Consider the following 20,492-nt stretch of genomic DNA (forward strand, 5'->3'; position numbering starts at 1 on the left):
GTGTTTACACACCAGCCCTTAAAATCGACTCTTTAAAAACGGCAATGAAATCAGTAAAGCCAGTAAAGTCTAGTGACGCCACGCAAGATGAACCAAGAGATGCTGAAACACACAGAAACCAGGTGATACAGTCTTTTTTAAAAACAACTTCTATCTGGGATCCACGCGGGCCTTCATAACTTTAGCATGTCATACGTACAGCTGAAAGAAAAGGTATGAGTTATCACGACTACAGTACATAGCTGACGGAAACATTGTAATTCCAAAACTCTGTATTTTCTACACTTTGTTAAATAGATGTTGATGTATTTGGAAAAAAATATATATTTTGAACATTTTTAATATTTTGAACATTTGCATGGCTAAAAAAAATACACTTCATTAGTTAACTTAATGTCTGAGAAAGAGCGGGGAAACAAAAGAGGTAGAAGTTTCCCCTGAACACTGACCTAGGATCAGATTGCCTTAGCACTAATCATTTGGAGGATTCAATAATAACTGACCCTGGACCAGTGGTTAGGGGAAACATGTTTCTACTCCACTATGCATCACAGATCCTGCTATGCAAGTCTTAGTGCTGAGTAAAACAGTTCATGTCCGCTGTGGTTTCACACAGGGGGAGAACACACACACACACAGGGGGAGAACACACACACACAGTGGGAGAACACACACACACACACACAGTGGGAGAACACACACACACAGTGGGAGAACACACACACACACACACACACACACACAGTGGGAGAACACACACACACACACACAAACAGTGGGAGAACACACACACACACACACACACAGACACAGTGGGAGAACACACACACACACAGTGGGACAACACACACACACACACACACACACACACACAGTGGGAGAACACACACACACACACACAAACAGTGGGAGAACACACACACACACACACACACAGACACAGTGGGAGAACACACACACACACACACAGACACAGTGGGAGAACACACACACACACAGTGGGAGAACACACACACACAGTGGGAGAACACACACACACACAGACACAGTGGGAGAACACACACACACACAGTGGGAGAACACACACACACACACACAGACACAGTGGGAGAACACACACACACACACACACAGACACAGTGGGAGAACACACACACACACAGTGGGAGAACACACACACACACAGTGGGAGAACACACACACACACACAGTGGGAGAACACACACACACAGTGGGAGAACACACACACACAGTGGGAGAACACACACACACACACACAGTGGGAGAACACACACACACACAGACACAGTGGGAGAACACACACACACACACACACACAGACACAGTGGGAGAACACACACACACACACACACAGACACAGTGGGAGAACACACACACACACACACAGACACAGTGGGAGAACACACACACACACACACAGTGGGAGAACACACACACACACAGTGGGAGAACACACACACACACACAGTGGGAGAACACACACACACACAGTGGGAGAACACACACACACACAGTGGGAGAACACACACACACACACACACAGTGGGAGAACACACACACACACACACAGTGGGAGAACACACACACACACACAGTGGGAGAACACACACACACAGTGGGAGAACACACACACACACACAGTGGGAGAACACACACACACACAGTGGGAGAACACACACACACAGTGGGAGAACACACACACACATACACAGTGGGAGAACACACACACACATACACAGTGGGAGAACACACACACACATACACAGTGGGAGAACACACACACACACACACAGTGGGAGAACACACACACACACACAGTGGGAGAACACACACACACACACAGTGGGAGAACACACACACACACACAGTGGGAGAACACACACACACACAGTGGGAGAACACACACACACACACAGTGGGAGAACACACACACACAGTGGGAGAACACACACACACACAGTGGGAGAACACACACACACAGTGGGAGAACACACACACACACAGTGGGAGAACACACACACACACAGTGGGAGAACACACACACACACACACAGTGGGAGAACACACACACACACACACAGTGGGAGAACACACACACACACACAGTGGGAGAACACACACACACACACAGTGGGAGAACACACACACACACAGTGGGAGAACACACACACACACAGTGGGAGAACACACACACACACAGTGGGAGAACACACACACACACAGTGGGAGAACACACACACACACACAGTGGGAGAACACACACACACACACACAGTGGGAGAACACACACACACAGTGGGAGAACACACACACACACACAGTGGGAGAACACACACACACACACAGTGGGAGAACACACACACACACAGTGGGAGAACACACACACACACAGTGGGAGAACACACACACACACACAGTGGGAGAACACACACACACACACAGTGGGAGAACACACACACACACAGTGGGAGAACACACACACACACAGTGGGAGAACACACACACACACACAGTGGGAGAACACACACACACACACAGTGCAAACGCACACACAAACAGTGCAAAATGGGTGCCAACACACGGAGGCCTGAAAGCCATGGCTGAACACAGGATAACCTGGAGAGGAGAGGGAGCTGTGTTGCCCCCTGCAGCGTGGAGGACTGCTTTAGGACGTCCACGACACCAACCAACTATCTCTGAAAAAGCATGTCCCAGCCACATTACCCATCACAGCCCCCTTGCCTGTACTGTCCCAGCCACATCACCCATCACAGCCCCCTTGCCTGTACTGTCCCAGCCACATCACCCATCACAGCCCCCTTGCCTGTACTGTCCCAGCCACATCACCCATCACAGCCCCCTTGCCTGTACTGTCCCAGCCACATTACCCATCACAGCCCCCTTGCCTGTACTGTCCCAGCCACATCACCCATCACAGCCCCCTTGCCTGTACTGTCCCAGCCACATCACCCATCACAGCCCCCTTGCCTGTACTGTCCCAGCCACATCACCCATCACAGCCCCCTTGCCTGTACTGTCCCAGCCACATCACCCATCACAGCCCCCTTGCCTGTACTGTCCCAGCCACATCACCCATCACAGCCCCCTTGCCTGTACTGTCCCAGCCACATCACCCATCACAGCCCCCTTGCCTGTACTGTCCCAGCCACATCACCCATCACAGCCCCCTTGCCTGTACTGTCCCAGCCACATCACCCATCACAGCCCCCTTGCCTGTACTGTCCCAGCCACATCACCCATCACAGCCCCCTTGCCTGTACTGTCCCAGCCACATCACCCATCACAGCCCCCTTGCCTGTACTGTCCCAGCCACATCACCCATCACAGCCCCCTTGCCTGTACTGTCCCAGCCACATCACCCATCACAGCCCCCTTGCCTGTACTGTCCCAGCCACATCACCCATCACAGCCCCCTTGCCTGTACTGTCCCAGCCACATCACCCATCACAGCCCCCTTGCCTGTACTGTCCCAGTCACATCACCCATCACAGCCCCCTTGCCTGTACTGTCCCAGCCACATCACCCATCACAGCCCCCTTGCCTGTTCTCTACAGTTTAATCCTCCACCAACTCAGACATGAAAACCCTGGCCACTAGAGCAGTCAGAAAGAGCAGGAACCAAAAGATTCAGAGGTGCAGACTAATAGATCATAAACCACAACAATCCCTAGACAACCTATTTTTTAAACTAACAAAAGGCGCGGTGACCCAAAATGGGTTCGTTCCTTCATTACGACGGCTGAGCCAGGAGCTGCTGTAGCAGCAGCATGTTCAGTATCATGTGGCTGAAAGGTTTAGTGGTTTCATAGCACACCGTGACTCATCATTATCATAACATTATCATTAGCTAAGGCCTGCTGCACCCTTTGTCAACCCCAAATACTTTACCTCCTTATCTTTTATTATTGCTGCTGGGTTGTCGAGCAGGAACCTGGACAGTGAGCATTTCATTGGACGGTTGAGAGAATGTTTATCCCGTACGTACGCCTAATACAATTTGAATGCTCTTAACACTGGTAACTCAACCTATACACTCCACCAACCCAACGACCCATTTAAAACCTCCACTCAGCAGGGATAAAGTCGTCCCCTAGCATTGCTGATGACCTCTTAGCCTGCAGCTTTAGGAGAACAGAACAACTATTGTGATGTTATCTGGACCTGGAGAGAAAGCTCCCCTACACACACACACACACACACACACACATACACACACACACCTTAAGTAAACAATCAGCGCTAACTGATTACAATGTTCTCAGTTGAAAAGTCTACCTGGTGTATTTGAGTATGTCGGAATGACACACCCGAGAGGCGACAAAGAAACACTGAACGACAGAAGAGAGGAAAGTCAATCAATCAAATGTATTGATAAATACATTATTATTATATATATTTTTTTTTTACATCAGCCGATGTCACAAAGTACTGTACAGAAACCCAGTCTAAAACCCCAAACGGCAACCAATGCAGATGTAGAGACTGAAATGGTACTCACGGTCATGACTGACTCGGTGGTCCTACGGTCCAGGGACTTGGCTCGTCTGAGAGGGGGCAGAGTGGAAGGGAAGTCCAGGCCCTGGTCATGTCTCTGCTCCTGAAACACACAACGTAACATCAACACTCCAGCAGCCATTTGGGCCAAAATTAAATCGGCATGGCCGATTAATTAGGGCCGATTTCAAGTTTTCATAACAATCGGTAATTGGCATTTTTGGACGCCGATTACATTGCACTCCACGAGGAGACTGCGTGGCAGACTGACCACCTGTTACGCGAGTGCAGCAAGGAGCCAAGGTTAGTTGCTAGCTAGCATTAAACTTATCTTTAAACTTATCACTATTATCACTACTACACATGGTTGATGATATTACTAGTTTAACTAGTTTGTCCTGAGTTGCAAATAATCAATGTGGTGCCTGTACATTTTATCATCGAATCACAGCCTACTTCGCCAAACAGGTGATGATTTAAAAAAGGGCATTTGCGAAAAAAGTACTGTCGTTGCACCAGTGTACCAAACCATGAACATCAATGGCTTTCTTAAAATCAATACACAAGTATATATTTTTAAACCTGCATATTTAGTTAAAAGAAACTCATGTTAGCAGGCAATATTAACTAGGGAAATTGTGTCACTTCTCTTGCGTTCTGTGCAAGAAGAGTCAGGGTATATGCAGCAGTTTGGGCCGTCTGGCTCGTTGCGAACTGTGTGAAGACCATTTCTTCCTAAAAAAAAGACCGTAATTAATTTGCCAGAATGTTAGATAATTATGACATAACATTGAAGGTTGTGCAATGTAACAGCATTATTTAGACGTATGAACGCCACCAGTTAGATAAAATATGGAACTGAAGGAATAAACGTTTTGTTTTCAAAATGATCGTTTCCGGATTCGACCCTTTTAATGACCAAAGTCTCGTATTTCTGGGTGTTATTATGTTATAATTAAGTCTATGATTTGATAATTGATAGAGCAGTCTGACAGAGCAGTGGTAGGCAGCAGCTGGCTCGTAAGCATTCAATCAAACAGCCCTTTCCAACGTTTGCCAGCAGCTCTTTGTAATGCTTGAAGCACAGCGATGTTTATGACTTCAAGCCTATCAACTCCCGAGATTAGGATGAAAATACTATAGTGCCTATAAGAACATTGAATAGTCAATGGTATATGAAAAACAAACGGTATAGAGAGAAATAGTCCTATAATTCCTATAATAACTACAACCTAAAACTTCTTACCTGGGAATATTGAAGACTCATGTTAAAAGGAACCACCAGCTTTCATATGTTCTCATGTTCTGAGCAAGGAACTTAAACGATAGCTTTTTTTACATGGCACATATTGCACTTTTACTTTCTTCTCCAACACTTTGTTTTTGCATTATTTAAACATGTTTGATTATTTAGTTGAGACTAAATAGATTTTTATTTATGTATTATATTAAGTTAAAATAAAAGTGTTCATTCAGAATTGTTGTAATTGTCCTTATTACACATACAGTTGAAGTGGGAAGTTTACATACACTTAGGTTGGAGTCATTAAAACTCGTTTTTCAACCACTCCACAAGTTTCATGTTAACAAACTATTAGTTTTGGCAAGTCGGTTAGGACATCTACTTTGTGCATGACACAAGAAATTTTTCCAACAACTGTTTACAGAAAGATTATTTCACTCATAATTCACTGTATCACAATTCCAGTAGGTCAGAAGTTTACATACACTAAGTTGACTGTGCCTTTAAACAGCCTGGAAAATTCCAGAAAATGATGTCATGGCTTTAGAAGCTTCTGATAGACTAATTGACATAATTTGAGTCAATTGGAGGTGTACCTGTGGATGTATTTCAAGGCCTACTGTCAAACTCAGTGCATCTTTGCTTGACATCATGGGGAAATCAAAAGAAAATCAGCCAAGACCTCAGAATTTGTTTTTTATAGACCTCCACAAGCCTGGTTCATCCTTGGGAGCAATTTCCAAACGGCTGAAGGTACCACGTTCATCTGTACAAACAATAGTACGCAAGTATAAACACCATGGAACCACGCAGCCATCATATCTCTCAGGAAGGAGACACGTTCTGTCTCCTAGTGATGAACGTACTTTGGTGCAAAAAGTGCAAATCAATCCCAGAACAACAGCAAAGGACCTTGTGAAGATGCTGGAGGAAACAGGTACAAAATAATCTATATCCACAGTAAAAGGCTCTCCAGAGGGTAGTGGTGTAGGTGTCCTGCCTTCCAGGACACCGACACCACCCGATGTCACAGGAAGGCCATAAAGATCATCAAGGACAACAACCACCCGAGCCACTGCCTGTTCACCCCGCTATCATCCAGAAGGCGAGGTCAGTACAGGTGCATCAAAGCTGGGACCGAGAGACTGAAAAACAGCTTCTATCTCAAGGCCATCAGACTGTTAAACAGCCACCACTAACATTGAGTGGCTGCTGCCAACATACTGACTCAACTCCAGCCACTTTAATATTGGAAAAATGTATGTAAAAAATGTATCACTAGCCACTTTAAACAATGCCACTTTTATATGTTTACATACCCTACATTACTTATCTCATATGTATGTACTGTACTCTATACCATCTACTGCCTATGCCGTTCTGTACCATCACTAATTCATATATCTTTATATACATATTCTTCATCCCTTTAAACTTGTGTGTATGAGGTAGTTGTTGTGATATTGTTTGGTTAGATTACTCGTTGGTTATTACTGCATTGTCGGAACTAGAAGCACAAGCATTTCGCTACACTTGCATTAACATCTGCTAACCATGTGTATGTGAGAAATAAAATTGGATTTGAAACGAGTCCTACATCGACATAACCTGATAGGCCGCTCAGCAAGGAAGGAGCCAATGCTCCAAAACCGCCATTAAAAAGCCAGACTACGGTTTGCAACTGCACATGGGGACAAAGATCTTACTTTTTGGACAAATGTCCTCTGGCCTGATGAGACAAAAATAGAACTCTTTGGCCATAATGACCATCGTTATGTTTGGTTGAAAAAGGGGGAGGCTAGCAAACCGAAGAACACCATCCCAACAGTGAAGCACGGGGGTGGCAGCATCATGTTGTGGGGGTGCTTGCTGCAGGAGGGGCTGGTGCACTTCACAAAATAGATGGCATCATGAAGATGGAAAATTATGTGGATATATTGTAGCAATATCTCAAGACATCAGTCAGGAAGTTAAAGCTTGGTCACAAATGGGTCTTCCAAATGGACAATGACCCCAAGCATACTTCCAAAGTTGTGGCAAAATGGCTTAAGGACAACAAAGTCAAGGTGTTGGAGTGGCCACCACAAAGCCCTGACCTCAGTCTCAAAGAAAATATGTGGGCAGACCTGAAAAAGCGTGTGCGAGCAAGGAGGTCTTACAAACCTGACTCAGTTACACCAGCTCTGTCAGGAGGAATTCACCCAACTTATTGTGGGAAGCTTGTGGAAGGCTACCTGAAACATTTGACCCAAATGAAAAAATGTAAAGGCAATGCTACCAAATACTAATTGAGTGTATGTAAACTTCTGACCCACTAGGAATGTGATGAAATAAATAAAAGCTGAAATAAATCATTCTGACATTTCACATTCTTAAAATAAAGCGGTGATTCTAACTGGTCTAAGACAGGGAATTTTTACTAGGATTAAATGTCTGAGTTTAAAAACTGAGTTTAAATGTATTTGGCTAAGGCGAATGTAAACTTTGACTTCAACTGTATGTATGTTTGTGTGTGTGTATGTATGTATGTATATAAAATAAATACATTTAAAAATAAATAAATAAAACATTTAAAAAATTGAAAATTCAGCCGATTAATCGGTATTGAAAAATCATAATCCGTCACTTTTTTATTTTTATTTCACCTTTATTTAACCAGGTAGGCTAGTTGAGAACACCTTTATTTAACCAGGTAGGCTAGTTGAGAACACCTTTATTTAACCAGGTAGGCCAGTTGAGAACACCTTTATTTAACCAGGTAGGCTAGTTGAGAACACCTTTATTTAACCAGGTAGGCTAGTTGAGAACACCTTTATTTAACCAGGTAGGCTAGTTGAGAACACCTTTATTTAACCAGGTAGGCTAGTTGAGAACACCTTTATTTAACCAGGTAGGCCAGTTGAGAACACCTTTATTTAACCAGGTAGGCCAGTTGAGAACACCTTTATTTAACCAGGTAGGCTAGTTGAGAACACCTTTATTTAACCAGGTAGGCTAGTTGAGAACACCTTTATTTAACCAGGTAGGCCAGTTGAGAACACTTTTATTTCACCAGGTAGGCTAGTTGAGAACACCTTTATTTAACCAGGTAGGCTAGTTGAGAACACCTTTATTTAACCAGGTAGGCCAGTTGAGAACACCTTTATTCAACCAGGTAGGCTAGTTGAGAACACCTTTATTTAACCAGGTAGGCCAGTTGAGAACACCTTTATTTAACCAGGTAGGCTAGTTGAGAACACCTTTATTTAACCAGGTAGGCTAGTTGAGAACACTTTTATTTCACCAGGTAGGCTAGTTGAGAACACTTTTATTTAACCAGGTAGGCTAGTTGAGAACACCTTTATTCAACCAGGTAGGCTAGTTGAGAACACCTTTATTTAACCAGGTAGGCTAGTTGAGAACACCTTTATTTAACCAGGTAGGCTAGTTGAGAACACTTTTATTTCACCAGGTAGGCTAGTTCTCCTTTGCAACAGCGACCTGGCCAAGATAAAGCAAAGCAGTGTGAACAGACAACAACACAGAGTTACACATGGAGTAAACAAACAAGCCAATAACACAATGGCACAGTAGAGAAAGGAAAGTCTAAATACATTGTGTGCAAAAGGCATGAGGAGGTGGGCAATAAATAGGCCATAGGAGCAAATAATTACAATTTAACAGATTAACACTGGAGTGATAAATGAGCAGATGATTATGTGCAAGTAGAGATACTTGTGTGCAAAAGAACAGGAAAGTAAATAAAATAAAAACAGTATTGGGATGAGGTGGGTAGATTGGGTGGGCTTTTTACAGATGGACTATGTACAGCTGCAGTGATCGGTTAGCTGCTCAGATAGTTGATGTTTAAAGTTGGTGAGGGAAATAAAAGTCTCCAACTTCAGCGATTTTTGCAATTCGTTCCAGTCACTGGCAGCAGAGAACTGGAAGGAAAGGCGGCCAAATGAGGTGTTGGCTTTGGGGGTGACCAGTGAGATATACCTGCTGGAACGTGTGCTACGGGTGTGTGTTGCCATCGTGACCAGTGAACGGAGCTTTACCTAGCATAAACTTATAGATGACCTGGAGCCAGTGGGTCTGGCGACGAATATGTAGCGAGGGCCAGCCGACTAGAGCATACAGGTCGCAGTGGTGGGTGGTATAAGGTGATTTGGTAACAAAACGGATGGCACTGTGCTAGACTGCATCCAGTTTGCTGAGTAGAGTGTTGGAAGCTATTTTGTAGATGACATCGCCGAAGTCGAGGATCGGTATGATAGTCAGTTTTACTAGGGTAAGTTTGGCGACATGAGTGAAGGAGGCTTTGTTGTGAAATAGTAAGCCGATTCTAGATTTGATTTTGGATTGGAGATGTTTAATATGAGTGTGGAAGGAGAGTTTACAGTCTAGCCAGACACCTAGGTATTTATAGTTGTCCACATATTCTAGGTCGGAACCGTCCAGGGTGGTGATGCTAGTCGGGCAGGCGGGGGCGGGCAGCGAACGGTTGAAAAGCATGCATTTGGTTTTACTAGTGTTTAAGAGCAGTTGGAGGCCACGGAAGGAGTGTTGTATGGCATTGAAGCTCGTTTGGAGGTTAGATAGCACAGTGTCCAAGGAAGGGCCAGAAGTATACAGAATGGTGTCGTCTGCGTAGAGGTGGATCAGGGAATTGCCCGCAGCAAGAGTGACATCATTGATATATACAGAGAAAAGAGTCGGCCCGAGAATTGAACCCACCCTGCGATACCCCCATAGAGACCGCCAGAGGTCCGGACAACATGCCCTCCGATTTGACACACTGAACTCTGTCTGCAAAGTAGTTGGTGAACCAGGCCAGGCAGTCGTCAGAAAAACCAAGGCTATTGAGTCTGCCGATAAGAATACGGTGATTGACAGAGTCGAAAGCCTTGGCCAGGTCAATGAAGACGGCTGCACAGTACTGTCTTTTATCGATGGCGGTTATGATATCGTTTAGTACCTTGAGCGTGGCTGCACAGCGGAGAAGGTACAGTGGGATTCTAAATGCTCAGTGATCTGTTTATAAACTTTGTATCCGAAGACTTTAGATGGGCAGGGCAGGATGGATAGAGGTCTGTAACAGTTTGGGTCTAGGGTGTCACCCCCTTTGAAGAGGGGGATGACTGCGGCAGCTTTCCAATCTTCAGGGATCTCGGACGATACAAAAGAGGTTGAACAAGCTGGTAATAGGGGATGCAACAACGGCGGCGGATAGTTTTAGAAAGAGAGGGCCCAGATTGTCTAGCCCAACTGATTTGTACTGGTCCAGGTTTTGCAGCTCTTTCAGAACATCTGCTGTCTGGATATGGGTGAAGGAGAAGCTGGGGAGGCTTGGGCGAGTAGCTGCGGGGGGGGGGGGGCTGTTGGCCGGGGTTGGAGTAGCCAGGAGGAAGGCATGGCCAGCCGTTGAGAAATGCTTATTGAAATTTTCGATTATCATGGATTTATCAGTGGTGACCGTGTTACCTAGCCTCAGTGCAGTGGGCAGCTGGGAGGAGGTGCTCTTGTTCTCCATGGACTTTACAGTGTCCCAAAACTTTTGGGAGTTAGAGCTACAGGACGCGAATTTCTGCTTGAAAAAGCTAGCCTTTGCTTTCCTGACTGACTGCGTGTATTGGTTCCTGACTTCCCTGAACAGTTGTATATCGTGGGGACTATTCGATGCTATGGCAGTCCGCCACAGGATGTTTTTGTGCTGGTCAAGGGCAGTCAGGTCTGGAGTGAACCAAGGGCTATATCTGTTCTTAGTTCTGCATTTTTTTTGAACGGGGCATGCTTATCTAAGATGGTGAGGAAATTACTTTTAAAGAATGACCAGGCATCCTCGACTGACGGGATGAGGTCAATATCCTTCCAGGATACCCGGGCCAGGTCGATTAGAAAGGCCTGCTTGCAGAAATGTTTTAGGGAGCGTTTGACAGTGATGAGGGGTGGTCGTTTGACCGCGGAACCATAGCGGATACAGGCAATGAGGCAGTGATCCTGATTGAAAACAGCGGAGGTGTATTTGGAGGGCAAGTTGGTCAGGATAATGCCTATGAGGGTGCCCATGTTAACAGATTTGGGGTTGTACCTGGTGGGTTCCTTGATGATTTGTGTGAGATTGAGGGCATCTAGCTTAGATTGCAGGACTGCCGGGGTGTCCCATATCCCAGTTTAGGTCACCTAACAGAACGATCTCTGAAGCTAGATGGGGGGCGATCAATTCACAAATGGTGTCCAGGTCACAGCTGGGAGCGGAGGGGGGGTCGATAGCAGACGGCAACAGTGAGAGACTTATTTCTGGAGAGGTATTTTTTTTAAAATTAGAAGTTCAAACTGTTTGGGTATAGACCTGGAAAGTATGCCAGAACTTTGCAGCCTCTCTCTGCAGTAGATTGCAACTCCTCCCCCTTTGGCAGTTCTATCTTGACGGAAAATGTTATAGCTGGGTATGGAAATCTCAGAACTGTTGGTGGCCTTCCTAAACCAGGATTCAGACACGGCAAGGACATCAGGGTTGGCAGAGTGTGCTAAAGCAGTGAGTAAAACAAACAGGGAGGAGGCTTCTGATGTTGACATGCATGAAACCAAGGTTTTTTCGATCACAGAAGTCAACAAATGAGGGTGCCTGGGGACACGCGGGCCTGGGTTTACCCCCACATCACCAGAGGAACAGAGGAGGAGTAGGATGAGGGTACGGCTAAAGGCTATCAAAACTGGTCGCCTAGAGCGTTGGGGACAAAGAATAAAAGGAGCAGATTTCTGGGCATGGTAGAATATATTCAGGGCATAATGTGCAGACAGGGGTATGGTGGGGTGCGGGTACAGCGGTGGTAAGCCCAGGCACTGGGTGATGATAAGAGAGGTTTTATCTCTGGATAAGCTGGTTATAATGGGTCACCGCATGTGTGGGATGTGGGACAAAGGAGGTATCATGAGGTATCATGAGCCTAATTCTGTTGCTCGTCCTTCTCCCTGGAGAGTGCACTCGTACAGAACACCTACCTACCTCATGGATTTCAGAGGATCCAAACATTATACAATAGCCTTAATGTATGTTATTTGTGTTGTTATGAACAGAACATCGACTTCTCCAATGTGAGTAGTTTAACATATGATAAAACAAGATACGATCTCTGCACAGCTGTCATAAGAAGAACAAGTCATTTTTCTAATCAGAATCACACATCTTCTAACCTGAACCCAACAGCCTTTCACCAAACCAGAGAGAACGGAAACAAAGACACTGACACAGAAGAAAACAAGCCTCATTCAGGAGCAGTGTGTGTGTCTAAGAAAGAACGAGAGAGAGAGAAGGTAATGGGAGTGTGTATGTGCAGGTGGCATGATGTTTACTATAAGCACCCTTTATTTGTGCCAGTTTGAAAATGCCATACATGCTCTACAATACAGACAGGACAAACTTGGTGTACAGGTTTTAAAAGTGGCTCTAAACAGTCTCACTTCTGGGGACATTTTTCGCATTATTTTTTTGGGGGGGAAACAATTGCTCTCTTTCTGTTGTTATTCCTATTACAGAGCTTGGTTTGCCCCGGCCGGACCGGACCAGAGCAGGCCAGACCAGAGCAGAGCAGGCCAGAGCAGAGCAGGCCAGACCAGAGTCAGGGGTGGAAAGGGAAGTAAGTGTCAGGGGAATCGAGACACATAATGGAAACTGGAAATGAACAAAGCACAAGCTCCTGATTTCAAAACAAAGAGGATGGAATATGTTCCGGGATTCCTCCAATGGCATTGAGGAGAACACCACATCAGTCACTGGCTTCGTCAATAAGTGTATCGATGACGTCGTCCCCACATAGACCGTACGTACATACCCCAAACAGAAGCCATGGATTACAGGCAACATTCGCACTGAGCTAAAGGGTAGAGCTGACGCTTTCAAGAAGCGGGACTCTAAACTGGAAGCTTATAAGAAATCTCGCTATGCGCTCCGATGAACCAGCAAACAGGCAAAACGTCAATTCAGGACTAAGATCGAATCGTACAACACTGACGTGTGGCAGGCTATTACAGACTACACAGGGAAGCACAGCCGAGAGCTGCCCACTAACACGACCCTACCAGACGAGCTAAATTACTTCAATGCTAGCTTCGAGGCAAGTAACACTGAAACGTGCATGACAGCATCAGCTGTTCCGGACGACTGCGTGATCACACTCTCTGCAGCCGATATGAGTAAGACCTTAAAACAAGTCAACATTCACAAGGCCGCTGGGCCATACGGATTACCAGGACGTGTACTGTGAGTATGCGCTGACCAACTGGCAAGTGTCTTCACTGACATTTTCAACCTTTCCCTGTCTGAGTCTGTAATACCAACATGTTTCAAGCAGACCACCATAGTCCCTGTGCCAAAGAACACTAAGATAACCTGCCTAAATGACTACGTGAGTGTAGCACTCACGTCTGTAAGCATGAAGTGCTTTGAAAGGCTGGTCATGGCTCACATCAACACCATTATCCCAGAAACCCTAGACCCACTCCAATTTGCATACCGCACCAACAGATACACAGATGACGCAATCTCTATTGCCTTCCACACTGCTCTTTCTTACCTGGACAAAAGGAACACCTACATGAGAATGCTATTCATTGACTACAGCTCAGCGTTCAACACCATAGTGCCCTCAAAGCTCATCACTAAGCTAAGGACCCTGGGACTAAACACCTCCCTCTACAACTGGATCCTGGACTTCCTGACGGGCCGCCCCCAGATGGTAAGGGTAGGAAACAACACATCCACCACTCTGATCCTCAACACGGAGGGCCCTCAGGGGTGCGTACTCAGTCCCCTCCTGTACTCATGGCTGCACGGCCAGGCACGACTCCAACACCATCATTAAAGTTGCAGATGACAACAGTGGTAGGCCTGATCACCGACAATGATGAGACAGCCTATAGGGAGGTCAGAGACCTGACCGTGTGGTCCAAGGACAACAACTTCTCCCTCAACATGATCAAGACAAAGGAGATGATTGTGGACTACAGTAAAAGGAGGACCGAGCACACCCCCATTCTCATCGACAGGGCTGTACACCTGGTGACCTGGTCAGCGTGCACTTCGCCCGGCCTGCCACAGGAGTCGCTCATGCGCGATGAGACAAGCATATCCCTGCCGGCCAAACCTTCCCTAACCCGGGAGATGCTGGGCCAATTGTGCGCCGCCCCATGCGTTTCCCGGTCGCGGCTGGCTGCGACAGAGCCTGGGCTCTAACCCAGATCGAGCACACCCCCATTCTCATCAACGGGGCTGTAGTGGAGCAGGTTGAGAGCTTCAAGTTCCTTGGCGTCCACATCACCAACAAACTAACATGGTCCAAGCACACCAAGACAGTCCTGAAGAGGGCACAACAAAACCTATTCCCCCTCAAGAGACTGAAAAGATTTGGCAAGGGTCCTCAGCTCCTCAAAATGTTTTACAGCTGCACCAACGAGAGCATCCTGACGGGTTGCATCACAGCCTGGCACGGCAACTGCTCGGCCTTAAGACCGCAAGGCACTACAGAGGTTAGTGCGAATGGCCCAGTACATCACAGGGGCCAAGCTTCCTGCCACCCAGGACCTCTAAGCCAGGTGGTGTCGGAGGAAGGCCCTGAAATTAGTCAAAGACTTCAGCCACCTTAGTCATAGACTGTTCTCTCTACTACCGCACGGCAAGCGGTAGCGGAGCGCCAAGTCTAGGTCCAAGAGGCTTCTAAACAGCTTCTCCCCCCAAGCCATAAGACTCATGAACAGCTAATCAAATGGCTACCCAGACTATTTGCAACCCCCCCCCCACTGCTGCTACTCTCTGCTATTATCTATGCATAGCCACTTTAATAACTCTACCTACATGTACATAATTACCTCAATTTCCTCAACATACCGGTTCCCCCCGCACATTGACTCTGTACCGGTACCCCTGTATATAGCCTCCACATTGACTCTGAACCGGTACCCCCTGTATATAGCCTCCACATAGACTCTGTACCGGTACCCCCTGTATATAGCCCCACTATTGTTATTTACTGCTGCTCTTTAATTAATGTGTTATTCTTCTCTTACTTCTTTAGGGATTTTCTTAAAACTACATTGTTGGTTAAGGGCTTGTAAGTAAGTATTTCACTGTAAGGTCAACCTGTTGTATTCGGCGCATGTAACAAATACAATTTGACTTAAAGGGAGTGACAATGTGTGTGTGTGTGTGTGTGTGTGTGTGTGTGTGTGTGTGTGAGTGAGATAGAGAATCTGCTTCCTGTGCAACAGCTAACTTAATCTAGCTGAGCTATTTCATGTGATGTTGCTTGTAAAACACTGGGCTTTTAAACAAGTAGACAATGTCTGGGCAGAGGCTTTTTTCCATAGTTAATAACCTCTCTTTGATCGACCTCAACTGAATGACGTTAAAGATCATAGTATCTGTCCCACACACACACACACACACGGTCCTGAAGTTGTACCTCTGTGTGGAAGCGTCTGCGTTCGCTGCGGCCCTGCCTGGCTCCTGTCCTCCCAGCCTCCTCCACCTCCATCCTCTCTGGATTCTCCAGCTCCAACGCCTCCAGCTTCTCTATCACCCCAGATCGGCTGGAACACACAGGGAACCAGAGTAGAGGTCAGAGGTGAAGGGTAGAGGTCAGAGGTGAAGGGTAGAGGTCAGAGGTGAAGGGTCAGATGCCTTTATTTGAACTTTCATTACATCTTCATTCTTCCTGTGGATTAAAGAAATGGATGGATACAGCGAAAGAGAATTCCTTCTCAGTGGAGAGAATAAAACAACTTTATTGGATAGTGCAGCTTTGTGTGTGTGTGTGTGTGTGTGTGTGTAGGGGGGGGGGGGGGTTGTTCACCAAGTAAACATTACATAATCCACATGCATATAAATGAATATTACAATACACTGTTACATGAAGACATTGAGAAGGACAGGCTCCTACTCCTGTGACCGTGTTCAAACTTCCACAAACACACACAGATACACCGACAGCCTTCCTCCACAGACAGATACACCACACCGACCTTTTGAGGATCTGAGGACCCTTGCCAAATCTTTTCAGTCTCCTGAGGGGGAATAGGTTTTGTCGTGCCCTCTTCACAACTGTCTTGGTGTGCTTGGACCATGTTAGTGTGTTGGTGATGTGGACGCCAAGGAACGTGAAGCTCTCAACCTGCTGCACTGCAGCCCCGTTGATGAGAACGGGATGCGCTTGGTCCTCCTTTTCCTGTAGTCCACAATGATCTCCTTTGTAGCACCCCGGGAGGCGCAGTGGTCTAAGGCACTGCATCGCAGTGCTAGCTGTGCCACCAGAGATTCTGGGTTTGAGCCCAGGCTCTGTCGACAGGGAGGCCTATGGGGCGGTGCACAATTGGCCCAGTATCTTCCGGGTTAGGGAGGGTTTGGCCGGCAGGCATATCCTTGTCTCATCGCGCACTAGCGATTCCTGTGGGGGGCCGGGCGCAGTGCACGCTGACCAGGTCGCCAGGTGTACGGTGTTTTCTCCTACACATTGGTGCGGCTGGCTTCCAGGTTAAATGTGCATTGTGTCAAGAGGCAGTGCGGCTTTGTTGGGTTGTGTTTCGGAGGACGCATGGCTCTCCAAAATCCGTATGGGAGTTGTAGCGATGAGACAAGACTGTAACTACTACCAATTGGATACCATGAAATTGGGGAGAGAAAAAAGGGGGTTAAAAAAAGATCTCCTTTGTCTTGATCACGTTGAGGGAGAGGTTGTTGTCCTGGCACCACACGGTCAGGTCTCTGACCTCTTCCCTATAGGCTGTCTCATCGTTGTCGGTGATCAGGCATACCACTGTTGTGTCATCAGCAAACTTAATGATGGTGTTGGAGTCATGCCTGGCAATGCAGTCATGAGTGAACAGGGAGTACAGGAGGGGACTGAGCACGCACCCCTGAGGGGCCCCTGTGTTGAGGATCAGCTTGGCGGAACTTATAAGCTTCCAGTTTAGAGTCCCACTCCTTGAAAGGGGCAGCTCTACCGTTTAGCTCAGTGCGAATGTTGCCTGTAATCCATGGCTTCTGGTTGGTGTATGTACGTACAGTCACTGTGGGGACAATGTCATTGATGCACTTATTGATAAAGCCAGCGACTGATGGTGTACTCCTCAATGCCATCGGAAGAATCCCGGAATATATTCCAGTCTGTGTTAGCAAAACAGTCCTGAAGTTTAGCATCTGCTTCATCTGACCACTTTTTTATAGCCCGAGTCACTGGTGCTTCCTGCTTTTTTTATTTTTTTGCTTGTAAGCAGGAATCAGGAGGATAGAGTTATGGTCAGATTTGACAAATGGAGGGCGAGGGAGAGTTTTGTACGCGTCTCTGTGTGTGTAGTAAAGGTGTGTCTAGAATATTTTTCCTCTCTGGTTGCACATTTAACATGCTGATAGAAATTAAGTTTCCCTGCATTAAAGTCCCCGGCCACTAGGAGCACCGCCTCTGGGTGAGTGTTTTCCTGTTTTCTTATGGTGGAAAACACCTCACTGAGTGCGGTTTTAGTGCCAGCCTTGGTCTGTGAACAGCTACGAAACATACAGATAAATTATCTACCGGTAGGTAGATAGTGTGGTCTACAGCTTATCATGAGATACTCTACCTCAGGCGAGCAAAACCCTGAGACTTCCTTAGATATCGTGCACCAGCTATTGCTTACAAATATGCATAGGCCCCCGCCCCGTGTCTTACTAGAGGCTGCTGTTCTGTCCTGCCGATAGAGTGTATAACCCGCCAGCTGTATGTTCTTAATGACGTCGTTCAGCCACGACTCGGTGAAACATAAGATATTACAGTTTTTAAATGTCCCGTTGGTAGGATATAGGTGTTTTCAGTTCGTCCCATTTATTTTCCAGTGATTGAATGATAGCTAGCAGAATGAAGGGCAGATTAGCCACTCGTCGCCTGATCCTCACAAGGCATCCTGATCTCTTTCCGCGAAACCTACGTTTCCTTTTCCAGCGAATCACAGGGATCTGGGCCTGGTCGGGTGTCTGTAGTATATCCCTCGCATTCGACATACGAATGATGAAGAACTCCTCATCCAGTTTGAGGTGAGTAGTCCCAGTTCTGATGTCCAGAAGCTCTTTTCGGTCACAAGAGACGGTAGCAGCAACATTATGGACAAATCAAGTTAGGATTTAAAAACAAACAAAATAGCATGGTTGGTTAAGAGCCGATAAGACGGCAGCCAACTTTGGCGCCGGAGGGTAGGGCTTATTCTCTTGGTTTATTTGAGCTGTTCTTGCCATAATATGGACTTGGTCTTTCACCAAATAGGGCTATCTTATGTATACCACCCCAACCTTGTCACAACACAACTGATTGACTCAAACACATTAAGGGAAGAAATTCCACAAATTAACTTTTAAAAATGCAAACCTGTTAATTGAAATGCATTCCAGGTGACTACCTAATGAAGCTGGTTGAGAGAATGCTAAGAGTGTAATAAGCTGTCAAGGCAAATGGTGGCTACTTTGAATAATCTCAAATATAAAATATGCACATTTGTAGTAACTGTTTTGGTTACTACACTATTTCATATGTGTTATTTAATAGTTTTGATGTTTTCACTACTATTCTACAATGTAGAAAATAGTCAAACTAAAGAAAAACCCTGGAATGAGTAGGTGTATCCAAACCTTTGACTGGTACTGTAATTCAGTACTAAAGTGCTAGTTGGCTGCTGGGTTCCAGAGTGACAGCGTTTCCAAATTAAACCAAATGGACTGTCAGTCTACTGGACGTCCCTGCACTGCCCTTGCCCTGCCCTCTCTCTGCCCTGCCCTCTCTCTCTCTCTGCCCTGCCCTCTCTCTCTCTCTCTCTCTGCCCTGCTCTCTCTCTCTCTCTGCCCTGCCCTCGCCCTGCCCTCTCTCTCTGTCCTGCCCTCGCCCTGCCCTCTCTCTCTGTCCTGCCCTCGCCCTGCCCTCTCTCTCTGTCCTGCCCTCGCCCTGCCCTCTCTCTGCCCACTCTCTGCCCTGCCCTCGCCCTGCCCTCTCTGCCCACTCTCTGCCCTGCCCTCGCCCTGCCCTTGCCCTGCCCTCTCTCTCTGCCCACTCTCTGCCCTCGCCCTGCGCTCTCTCTCTCTCTCTGCCCTGCCCTCGCCCTGCCCTCTCTCTCTGCACTGCCCTCGCCCTGCCCTCTCTCTCTCTCTCTCTCTCTGCCCTGCCCTCGCCCTGCCCTCTCTCTCTGCACACTCTCTGTACTGCCCTTGCCCTGCCCTCGCCCTGCCCTCGCGCTGCCCTCGCGCTGCCCTCGCGTTTCTCTTTTCCTTTCAGGACTAGTTTTGGATGAGGGGATGAGGCGGATGGGGGTTGGATCTGGGAGGGAAAGGATGAAGCACACCCGTGCGTGTGTGTGTGTGACCTCTTGAACCTTTCCTAGAACAGAGTCCTGAACGGATGATGAGCGAATGGAAAGTACAAAACCTGTTTATTCAGGATGTTTATGTTGAGCCTCAGCCCTGATAAAACCACAGGGAAAGATGACTAGCAATAATCAACATAGTTCATTCCCATGTGAAGTATACTGGAAAATGTGGAACGCAGACATTCACACATCTTACACTGTCTGGATTACACCAAACACAGCCTTTTCCTCGAGGACAGACTCTGTGTATTGACACAGATGTGTTGGGGGGGGGGTCACAAAGCTGTGTGTGTTTGGCAGCGTTATGTGTGTGTGTGTCTTGCTGCGTTATGGGATTCTCTACAGATGTCCT

General features: G+C 46.7%; 1 protein-coding gene across 2 annotated transcripts in view; it reads right to left on the reverse strand.

Moving 5' to 3' along the window:
* Positions 1-20,492, reverse strand: part of LOC110491304 (myosin phosphatase Rho-interacting protein) — an 81,692-nt gene that overhangs the window by 23,475 nt on the left and 37,725 nt on the right. For both annotated transcript variants that reach the window (XM_036946077.1, XM_036946078.1), the window contains exons 7-8: positions 16,222-16,348; positions 4,541-4,639 (exon numbers count right to left, since the gene is read on the reverse strand). In XM_036946077.1, coding sequence (XP_036801972.1) covers positions 4,541-4,639; positions 16,222-16,348 — 226 coding nt within the window. The remainder of the gene's footprint in view (positions 1-4,540; positions 4,640-16,221; positions 16,349-20,492) is intronic.

The sequence above is a fragment of the Oncorhynchus mykiss genome, chromosome 16 (genome assembly GCF_013265735.2).
Source record: "Oncorhynchus mykiss isolate Arlee chromosome 16, USDA_OmykA_1.1, whole genome shotgun sequence".
Classification (NCBI taxonomy): domain Eukaryota; kingdom Metazoa; phylum Chordata; class Actinopteri; order Salmoniformes; family Salmonidae; genus Oncorhynchus; species Oncorhynchus mykiss.